Source organism: Harmonia axyridis, chromosome 5, assembly GCF_914767665.1.
Source record: "Harmonia axyridis chromosome 5, icHarAxyr1.1, whole genome shotgun sequence".
NCBI classification, from domain to species: domain Eukaryota; kingdom Metazoa; phylum Arthropoda; class Insecta; order Coleoptera; family Coccinellidae; genus Harmonia; species Harmonia axyridis.
Window position 1 is genome coordinate 16,796,364 of NC_059505.1, and position 11,808 is coordinate 16,808,171.

The following is an 11,808-nucleotide window of genomic DNA, read 5'->3' on the forward strand; positions in this document are numbered from 1 at the left end:
TCCAAAGTCGATGTTTAGTTAATTTTATCGATATTTTTCTGTTGAAAATCGAATAATAGTATTCAAATATGATTGCATAAAGTGAATAGGTAAACATGTTTGTGAGTTTTCGGACAAGGGATTTTTGCTTTAGGACGTGTCCTCATTGTGAGGACACTGAGCAATGAAGAAATTTTACACAATGTAAATCATATTATTATTTTTAATTAAACCTAATACAAAAATCTACTTCGTATGAAATTTTGAAAAACAGTTTTTAACAGTCCATAAGATTCGTTGAGCTCTTTTTTATTTTGTGGGCAGTACGAGTTTTTAGTTGTCCAAATGGTATTATTCCGTAAAAATTTTTGCTTGACAGTATTCAAATCAATTTCATCTTAGCTGCTACATAAATCTTGATCTGCAGCTACATTCATTGAATTATTGGAATGATGTACAACACAATTTTCAATTTCTAAAAGATCGTCCGCATAAACGATATCGAGAGAATTTATGTCAATCAAGTCATTATCAATTTCCACATCATTCCCTTGAAGTAAGTCATCATAATGTTATTATGAATATATGTTATTATTATTATTCTTATCAGAACAATCATCAACCTCCGACTTATTCCCAGATGGTATTTCTTCTAGAAGACAGAATAAATCCTGAAAATTCAACTCTTCCAAATCACGAAATAACAATGTTTTCTCTGAAAAAAAAAGTTACCATTTGCCTTGTGTCCCCAAGACGAGACCACCGACATTCACGCGAAAAATAAAATTATTATTAGATGATATTCACATTAGCTCACGAACATGACAATTTATAATAACTTTTTATATATTTCCCAAGAAAAAACCTACCTTCCATGGTTTTTTTCACTTTGAAACACGATAAAATAGCTGCTTCATATAGCTAGTACTCAATCGTGGATATTAGTTTACATCCAATGCGTTTCCGTATGGATCAGCGATGTAGTTCGCGCTTCTATGTGTAGATACGGTATTTACGCGAACTAAGAAATATGTGGCTATACGGTGAGCGCATTAGGCGTCTGAGAAAAAAATTATTAACTTGTGTCCCCACAGTGGACACACTAGGACGCAAAGGGTTAAAATGTCTAGAGCACGTGTACGCGAAATTTATGGCCAGCTAAGTCAATTCGAAAGAGGTCGAATTATTGGTCTACACACTACGCTTACCGTACGAACAGAAATCCAACTACAGCTATGAGATGTCAAGAAGCGTGGTTTGATAATGCCCACAATCGAGGAAATGTAGGCACCGGACGTCGAAGAGGCACAAATGAAGTTAAAGATTGACGTCTAAGACTTATGGCCATTAGAGACAGATTTGCGACAACTCGATCTTTGGCTGAAGAGTGGTTAGGAGGACAAGGCTATTCTGTAACTGTCCAATCCATTATTGATCTGGTTCTTTTTTCAAAACAAATAATACTACCAATTTTCTCTTATTATTTTCAAATATAGTTCAAACTTAAGTTGGAGAAATTGAATGGTAATCATCAAAGGAAATTATTATATTTTATTCTTCTTTCAATGTGATATGGATTTTATGGTGAAACAAATTTTTCCTTAATGCCACTAGCATAAAAACGAATGGAGTTCGTTTTGCAAAGCTGTTATTTCTTCATTTTTTTTTTCGCAGACAACACAACATGTAATCAGAAGAACCTATTTTGTAATTACAATTAAATATGCATTCTAGTCAAACTAGTTTGATTTCACTCACAAACTTGACTTGAATTGAAAATCAAACTTTTTATGTAAAAAAGTTTGACTTAATATCTGTATCTTTAAGTTTGGCTTGAAATCAAACTTCTTTTAACAGTTTGAACTTTGAATATAATATTGCGCAACGTGTCTGAACCTGTAGGTACTCTTGTACTTTGTTACTCCGCAAATTAGTTATAGTTCATATTTAGCAGGATAAGCTTTGCTTGTTTGTTTTTTTTAAGTGTGTGTGCTGTGTGTTGTGTTTGAAGTCGAAATATCTGAACCTGAACTCTTTTCATGTAGCTCATGCAGCTCGGAAGAAGTACTATATCAAATTGAGTCTGATTTTGGAGACCCCCCTCCAAAAACTATGAGACAAAAATCTGTAGACGGGCCAAAATTAATCAACAAGAAAAAGAAATATACAGATTTTTTTTTATGCTGCGACAGGCGATTCCAAAAACAATGTAAATTTTAAAGTGCAAATTATGTAAAAATAAAAATCAACGGTATAAAATGCCAATAGTGGAACTAGTTCTTCAACGATATTTGATAAAGAGCTACAAAAATTGTATGAAGTAGAATTTTCGCTGGAGGCAACACCTTTTGGATCAAGTAGTATTTGTGTTACAACATAAATCGTTGGATCCAAAATTGTCAAAATAGTTTTTGGACGGCAGCTCCTTTATCCTAAAATTTGTAAATATGCGTTTTGTTGTATTGTAGTTGTAATTTTTATTAGCAGGGGGCTCTAGTGCCAGATTTCTTGTACATAGCATTCACTTAATTTGTAAGAAGTACTGAAGTAAGAACTTTTCTTTTTTTTGAGGTGACAAGTTGGATTTGATTAAAAAAAGTTTGAAATAATGTGATTTCTTATTGTTTTAAATTGATGTAGCTATTTATGACACCTATCTATTAACTATATTTAATATAAATGTTTTACCCATTCAAGGTATATAATAATAATAATGAGTTTGACTTAATTTCAAGTCGAACTCAAGTCAATCTCCAACATTCAAGTCAAACTCGTGCAACTCTAATTACAATTAAGAAACTTGAAAATCAAAGCCACCAGAAAAAAGGAATAACTGCCTTAATAATTTCTTCCTTGGAGAAACATGAAGAAGGAGTAGACCCCTTTGATCAACTGAAAATGAAATATTATTTCGATTGATAAATATAAATAGTCGATTTGTCATACAGGCTGCTCCACGGCTAGCAATCAAACTTCAAATGGCTTTTAAAGAATTCCATTAAATAATTCTCTCACCGTCAGGGGCTTCTTAGATCTAGTGTACCTTGTGGTATACAAAAATTAAATTTAATTTCGAATAGAACACACAGGCAATATTCTGTTTTGGATGAGCCTCTGTTCTTGATTGTTTATTTGAATTGGACATTCCTTTCTATAATGTAATTAAATGTATTATTATTATGTTCAAATAAATATATTATTATTATTATTATTATTGTGATTCCGACCAGAGACCCATTTTCTAAGTTGATTTGGATTGAATGTTTTTATTTTCTGATCTGGATTGGTTGATTTGGGTTGAATGTATTTATTTCCACATCAGAAAATAAAAACATTCAACCCAAATCAACTAAAAAAATGGGTCTCTGGTCAGAATCCTTGTGTACACGAACTTATTTTCAATAGGTAATGATGATCGGTGATGAATATAAGGTGTAGTAAAAAGAAATTCTTATTTTTTCCTGAAAACCAAGGTTTTAATGATCATGGTTAGAAGGATCTGATTTGAGTCGAACATGCATTGTTTTTTTATTATTATTATTGCTACAGAAGAATTGAGATTTACATCTATAAACTCATCAAGAAAACAGAAGAAATCATCAATAAAAATAATAAATAAAAATGAATTTTTATGAAAGAATGATTCACTCTAACGCACTTAAAAACTTCAAAAAGGATCACTCGCGAGCCATATGTCCAGGGCATTTTTGAAGCCTTTGACTGAGCAAGCGTTTACTACTGCTGTCGGAAGGGCATTCCAGACATTGAATACCCTATTGGGGAGGAAGTGTTCTCTGCTGGTGGACCGGAACCTCTCCTTCGCCACCTTGTAGTTAAGACCAGCATTCAGGGAGAAGATATTGGCTAAGTTAGCGTCGAATAAGTCATGAAGTGCTCTATATGTGGTAATCAAGTCACCCATCAGACGTCTGGTAGTAAATGGAGTAAGGCGCATTATGGAAAGTCTCTCTTCATAGCTAGGTCTTCTTGTATGCAGACCAAATGAACTTATAAATTTTTTCAAAAGTGGTGCCCTGTAGCTCAGGGTTTCTGCTAGTGATGATGGCAAGCCAGCGAAGAAATTGACATCCTACTGTCTGTTTCACTGGTGCAATAGCTACAAATGTGTTTTCGTCGGTTGGTTTTTTTTTGTTTGGTTTCTGAATTGCTTCTGGGGAGTGTCATTACGATATTCGTTGTTTTTTACACATGTCAAGAAAATGTATTTTTGGAAATAATATGGAATTTTGTTGATTGATTTTCATGTGAAACTAATGAGCTCATTTTCATACTGTTTTGAACTCATTTTGCACATACCATACGTGATATAACGTGAAATTCTGGTACATATGTATCTTGTAAAAAATACGATATCCTTTCCTAATGAAATTCTTTCACCATTTCCTTAGTGACAAGGCATAAGAAAGCCAGAAGCTCGCAAATGCGCGTTAATGCCTTATTTTGACAAAACCAAGGCTATATCTGCTGCGACCATTCCATCCAAGAAAAAGAAACAAGAAATTACTGAAACATTATTTAATGATAAAAAACCCTGTGTTAAAAAAAAACAAGGCCGTTGAAAAATAAGAAAGTCATTGACGATGAAGAATTCGACTTTGAACCGTTTCAGATTAACAATAAAAATGAAGATGCCGATGACTGCCCCTTCATTTATTGCAATGACGTTTTTTTTCGTTTCATACCTGGTGACCAGTGGCTGCGTTGCATGCAGTATTTTCACTGGGCTTATACATCGTATGCTACTGTCTCGAGAACCAAAACTTTCATATTTTCGAACTTTGCATTCAAATATTATGTTCGTCATTATGTCTATTACTAGTATGTCATTTTGTCCTTAGTATACGGACGAAATGGATTTTGTTAGAAGTCAAAATAATTTCTTATATCTTTTTTTTGTAGTTTAATTCAAATTTCAGCTTATAATAATTGAAAACAATAAACCAAAGTTATTATTTACCACCAAAATGGGAGTATTTTTGCAATAACTAAAAAATATATGATTGAAAAACAAAACAGTATGTCATTTTATCCGCATTTCTCCTACCACTAGGAATTCTGGTCATTCTCCGCTCAATGGACTCAAGTTTTATTCGATGACTTTTTGCCATTTTGAAGGTTATATCATTATGCCTCTCTCATAGAAGCCCTCGTCTCTATTATCAAAAAATTGAGACACATGATTTTCACAAGCCTCTCTCAAAACGAATTTTTCAACAGCAAAATTGTTTGCCATTTACAGGAACAGATGGTAATCACTTCGTGCCAGGTCTGGATGTATTAGAAACTCCCAACCAAGCTCCTGGAGCTTCTTGCGAGTCACTATTGATGTGTGTGGCCTATCGTTGTCTTGACACAATTCCTCTCCTATTGGCCAAAGCTGGCCGCTTCTGGTTGATTGCTTCCTTCAGACATAGGTACCAATTGTTGATAGTACCGTTCCGAGTTAACAGCTGCGCCGTAGGCGTGCAGCTCACTAGATATTTCCCAATCCCACCATACACACAGCAAAACCTTTCTGGCCTTCAATCCTATATTGGTCACGGTTTTCGCCGGCTTACCGAGTTTCGACCACGACCATTTTCGCTTGGCGTTGTCGTAAGTGATCCAATTTTCACAACAAGTCACCAACCGCTTCAAAAATGGATCGATTTTTTTGAGACTCAGCAGCGATTCGAAGATGGAAATTCGGTCCATTAGATTCGGTGAGTGAATATGTTTATCTTGGACATGTCATGAAGCTTGGAAAGGAGAATCAGCAGGCAGAGATCAGCAGGAGGATAAGAACGACTTGGGAGGCTGTAAGTAAACTGACTAGTATATTAAAGAACAAGGATATCCCGATCAGTCTGAAGAGAAAAGTATTCAACGCCTGTGTTCTCCCAGTCTTGACTTGACTGGACTGGAAACAACAACACTGACGATGAAAGCAGCGAATAAACTGAGAACAACCCATTAATGCTGGGGGTGAGCTTTTGAGAACATGTCAGCAACGAGGAGCTGAGACGCCGATCAAAGGTGGATGACGTCATCGAACGCACGGCAACGTCAAAATGGTCTTGGGCAGGACCCATTGCTAGGCAAGATGTGACAAGATGGACGTGGCGCATAACGCAATGGCGGCTACGATTACAGAAGAGGGTTGTCGGTAGACCTCCCAAACGTTGGATGGGCGATATTAAGAACATAGCGGGAGTTAACTGGTATATTTATTTATTTATTTATTTATTTATTTATATCCCAACAGACCACAAAGGTCTCATTACAAGGATAAAAAGGTAACATAAAAAAAATAACCATACATAATAAATCATAAGAAGGTATAAGTTACATGCCAACACTGAACCTTACTATATAATACAATATAATTTAATTTAATGGGGTTGAATCACACAGAGAGTTGTATGAGGTATCGCATAACTGATGTGCGAAAAGTACTCTGCGACATTGTCCAATCAAGATCTATCATGGAATTGAGTTCATTTGCTAATCGTAACATGGCCACAAGCGGAGATCTAGTAGTGAACATACGAGGAACATTGAACACAGGGAAAGATCGAATTTTTCTTGGGGGTACGTTGAATCCTACAAGTGATAATATTTCCGGTGAGTTTATCTTGTTATTGATCAATTTATGCAAAAAAGTTAACACCGCGAGAGTTCGTCTGTTTTCTAGCGATAATAATTCAAATTCATTTCTTAGTTGATATGTTCTTACAGTTTTATAGTCAGCTGGTTTGTTATACTTCTTGAAATAAATGTATCTTAAAAATTTGTTTTGTATTTTTTCCAACTGAACCAATTTACTGTGATATTCAGCAAACCATATCTGTGTACCAAATTCTAGTTTGGGTCGAATTAAACTATAGTAGAGAATTTTCAGAGAATTTATGTTTTTGAAGCTTGCAGATTGCCTGATTATGAACCCTAGTAACCGGTTAGCTGACCTTAGTATAATCGTGAAATGGTGAGAAAAAGAAAAGTTGTTATCATATGTGATACCGAGGTCTTTCACTTTATCACAACGCGTCAAAATTTCGTCTCCGATCATATATTCAAACAAAACTGGATTTTTTATTCTAGCAATAGTCAGTGTCAAACACTTTTTAACGTTGAAATGTAGTTTATTTGTGAGACTCCATTCATAAACCCTGTTTATATCCTCTTGAAGCTTTATACAATCACGTACTGTATGTATTTCTTTGAATATTTTTAAATCATCCGCAAATAGTAGACATTCCGATGACTTCAGCACAGACGGCAGATCGTTAATAAAAATCAAAAATAGTAGAGGTCCCAGATTTGAGCCTTGGGGAACACCAGAATTGGCTTCAAACTTTCCTGAAGTATTTCCGTTATATTTCACCTTTGAATATCTGTTTTCTAAATAACTTTTCATAGTTTTGAGTAAGTTACCCGACAGACCAAACCTGTTTAATTTCAACAGCAATACGTCATGGTCTACTTTGTCAAACGCTTTACGAAAATCAGTATAAACTGTGTCTAATTGGGATTTGTTTTCCAAAGTTTCGTACACATAATTTCCGAAAATGAATAAGTTTGTACTTATTGATTTATTTGCGATGAAGCCATGCTGTTGGGATACAAAGTACTTCTCAACATATCCGTATAAACTGCAATAAATTATTTGTTCAAATAACTTGGCTGGTGCGCACATTATGGATATAGGTCTATAATTGGTTATGTCCATTTTATCACCTGATTTAAATATTGGTGTCACTATAGAAGTCTTCCAGAGCGAAGGAAAAGTACCCGATGAAATAATAAGATTAAAAATGTGAAGCAAGGGCTCCCTCAACCATTCGCCACACCCCTTCAACAAATATGGTGGTATACCATCCTCCCCTGAAGCTTTTTTAGGTTTTAGTTTCTTTAACGCGCTGTTGTAATCTATGACTGAAATTTCATTCAATATTAAAGTTTCATTACATCCATCATTCTTTTCACATTCAAAACTCAGATCATACGATGCCTTTGCTGATGAGTATACCGAAGAAAAAAAATTTGCGAACTCATCAGCAGTCTCCCCACCTTCAATATTTCTACCGTTATATTTGAAGGTACCGATATCAGAATAATATTTTTGTTTATACGCCACGAAATTCCAAAATCCGTTTAAATCTGCTGTTATATTTCTTTCTACTTTTCTTATATAATTCCTTTTTTCCAATCTGATCATTCTTTTCAATGCCCTCCTCGCTTCCACAAACTTGTCTCTATAAAAGTCAGATATAAACCTCATTTTCCTATACTTATTCTTCTCCTTTAACATATTCCTGATTTCACTCGTGAACCAAATCGGAAAACGTTTAAAATTAGAAAATACTACGTCCCTAGGTACACAGTTATCTATAATTTCATATAATTTCCTGTAAAAGTTATCTAAAGCCACATTCACATCAGATTTTTCAGATAATACACTTTCCCAATCAGAATCTCTAACGCTGTTAACTAGTTTGAGGAAATCAGTTTTTTTAAAATTGTACCTTGACTCTTCTGAAACATATTTGTTACATTTTTTGTGACAATCTAAAGTTATTGCAATTTCAAGAGCAGGATGATATGCGTCTTCTTTCACGAAAGGGAGGAAGAATGGAGGCGAGAAACCGCGAGAGATGGACAGAACTTGGGGAGGTCTATTTCCAGGAGTGGACAGCTGGTGGCTGATGAAGAAGAAGGTTTTTTTTGCGTTAACTCGTCTTTCACCTGAACATCGAGCTTCTTCTTGAGACCAACTTTATGCAAATGGTTCTAAACGCTTTTTTGTGCAATCTTCAGCTCTTGGGCAATTCAAACAGTGTTAAAATGACGGTCGGACTCGACAATGCACATGGTTTTATCGACATTTTCGACTATTGACCTTCCAGTTGGGTGCATCTTTGACATTGAAATTACCGGAACGGAATCGACGAAACCAAAATTGTGCGTGATTGGCTGGTACTTATCAGGACCATTAACACTATATTTTCAGCCGATTGGTTTGCACTTTCGTCTCATCGAAAGAAAACTGTGAAATAGTATAATAATTGTGTAACAAGTGGGGAAAGTCCCACTTTTCTCACGAGTGTGGAAGTGAAAGGCGAGTGCCGCAAACACACGAGTAAAAAAAGTTGGACTTTCCCCACTTGTTGCACACTATACTTCTCCTACAACGGCACAAATTCAAATAATTCAAGTAATGTACCTTATCTACTCTTATTAAATTATATATTCATTCTTCAACTGCTTTTGAGCAATTAATAGTATCTATCAACAAACAGCGTCAGTTATAATAATTCAGTACTATAACTCACTATAATAAATCAGAAAAGATGGATTTGTGTTTCTATATTTCTCTGCTTCTATTCGATTGGCCGAAAGGGAACATTCCATTATTGTTAGTGAGGAGAGGAATGTCCGAGGGAATGTCACCTTAATAATTTTGACGTTTTCAAATTAAGTTGATATATAATTATTGTGAATGTTTTGCTGAAAACGATTAATTCAGATAGTGAAGATGAAATATTATATAGGTTTCCAAAAGACAAGCAACTAATGTTACCATACAGAATTACTTGCCCGAAAAAAATATAAAGGAGTTTACAAAAATGATCAAGATTGGTGTAGCAGTAAGAACATCAAGTCATCGTTTACAGGGAATGTTTTTTGGTATATGTAAAGCATCGTCTTTATGGACTTTCCACTCCGTGCTAAGAGGCACCCTTAACATGAATAATGGAATCAATATAGAGAATTTAAAATTACGTGATTTCTCAAACGTCAATCACAGAAACTAACAAGGCAAAAAATTTTACTGGTTGGTCAAAATTTACTCTCAATTTGATCAATAAACAAAATGACTAATTAAATATAAATTTTGTAGGGAATTGTTATAGGTAACCATTAAGGTTTTTCAATAAAATTCTTTCTCTGTTTCCATAGAAACGACTATCAAAAACCCAATTTCATTGGTCTACCAAGCGAGGTGTGGGCAAAGTGCCATGTGGAATAATATTTCTCATAGTAGGTATGAGCAATACATAGTTTTGAAATTGAGTAAGCTATGAAGAATTCGCTACTTTCCATAGCAGTTGAAGGAAAAGTGTATCCTCTCTTTTCTAGTGTTCATCTTTGTCGCGTGCTCAAACTAAGCTGAAACAAGTAATAAAAAAACTGTCGAAAAGTTTTTCTATAAAAACTTTTCTAACAGTTTTTCAAATACGAAATCTCATCTTTCTGGAACCACCCTGTGGAACTCGATCAGACTCATACAACGTGAGATACAGATAACTAAGCCATCTATTGGATAAATAATGAATTTCTTCTTTCTACACATAATATATCTCATGTCATTTTTGGGATTATACACCAACACCAGCCATTTGGGACCTCCCATTCCCCCATTGTGGAAGAAAACCGTGGAGTACCCTGTATATTTATATTATTATTATCAAACATATTTCACTTACATCTGAGAAACGGTATTTATTCAGTACAGGAAACGGTTGAATTTTAAAATGGACTGGCAAACTCAATTGCAATTGAAAAAGCTTGAACGTACTTCTTAATGAATGATTCATATCATACCAATTCATGCTATACAGTTCTTCTCGGAGTTCTGAAACCTATAATTGAAACATGTATGAATAATATATTTCAAATAATTATAGTCAAAAATTCGTTTTTATTCTTGAACAACAAAATGGAAGATGTTTCAAATGCATAGCTATTGAGACGACACACCTCTAGTAGGTAGAGGAAGTTCTTTATCCGATTTTTGTCTCACTTAATAGGTGGTGGCAATAAAATTTGAATTTCAAGGTAATCTTGAACAAGAAACCCCCCCACGATTCTGAGTAAATTTGATGAATGTGTATTGTTTGAGATTGAGTTTGTTCAATACCAATCAAATAGGTATAACTCGTTATTTCACACTTGGACTATTAAATTCAAATTGTTGAATAGTTAGTATCATAGGAGGGTGTATCGGTCGTATTCTGGGGGGTTATACCGCAACCTCCCTGCCCGGGCACCTCCCTGGAATACAATTGGTCTACAAAAGTCGCATTTCATAGGAAGACGGCGAAAAATTAAAAAAAAAAATTTTAGGAGTTCAAATTCACAAAATTTTATGTTGCAGATTCAGACTAGAAAAATTTCATTATGTGATTTAAAATTAAATACTCACTGAGTCTTCCAGGAGTTGTCCCGTGTAGCAAGATATCCACTGAACAATAAGCCATCCGGATAGTTGAAAAACAGCGGAAAAAAAAATAATCTGAAACAATATCTCCAATAAAAAAGAAATGATAAATGATAACTTTGACGTAACTCCTCTATTATCAGATCTGAAAATCAAATATCCACACAATCCGATTAATATAACATTGAAAGCATTGTGAGTCGGTGCAAATAGAATGCCAATACTTTTATTCATTTTATCTACCAATCTGCAAGAGAAATAGTTAGATGAAATATTTATGTAAACATTTATGTACATAGTTTGATCTTTGAAATGAAAAATATTATGAGTACTGCCCATTTCAGTGTCGAGAAAGCTAATTATGTTGCTCTTCAAACCGTTCAGGTTTGATCTGGGCCGAAATTCTGGATGATTCCATACAGGTGGACGACTTGTCGATGTTTTTATGAAGTAATCATAGCGGCCATTGATATGAATTTGTAACCAAGATCCGCATTAAGAAGTCGACCTCCTCCTTGGTTCTCTTTGGATTCAGGCAGCCTCATTTTACCGAAGAAAAAGACCCGCCTCGACTATAAAAGGAGCACAAACGTTGGGAGGACTACCTC

The 11,808-nt window shown here is 34.7% G+C and overlaps 1 protein-coding gene across 1 annotated transcript; it reads right to left on the bottom strand.

Annotated features, from left to right (window-relative positions):
• Positions 1-1,887: 1,887 nt before the first annotated feature.
• LOC123680181 lies at positions 1,888-11,443 on the bottom strand. The gene is made up of 4 exons (XM_045617956.1): positions 11,330-11,443; positions 11,186-11,275; positions 10,467-10,622; positions 1,888-2,871 (listed from the first exon to the last, which is right to left on the bottom strand). The coding sequence occupies exons 1-4, from the start codon at positions 11,432-11,434 to the stop codon at positions 2,818-2,820; spliced, it is 405 nt and encodes a 134-aa protein (XP_045473912.1). The 5' UTR covers positions 11,435-11,443; the 3' UTR covers positions 1,888-2,817.
• Between the last annotated feature and the right edge of the window lie 365 nt (positions 11,444-11,808).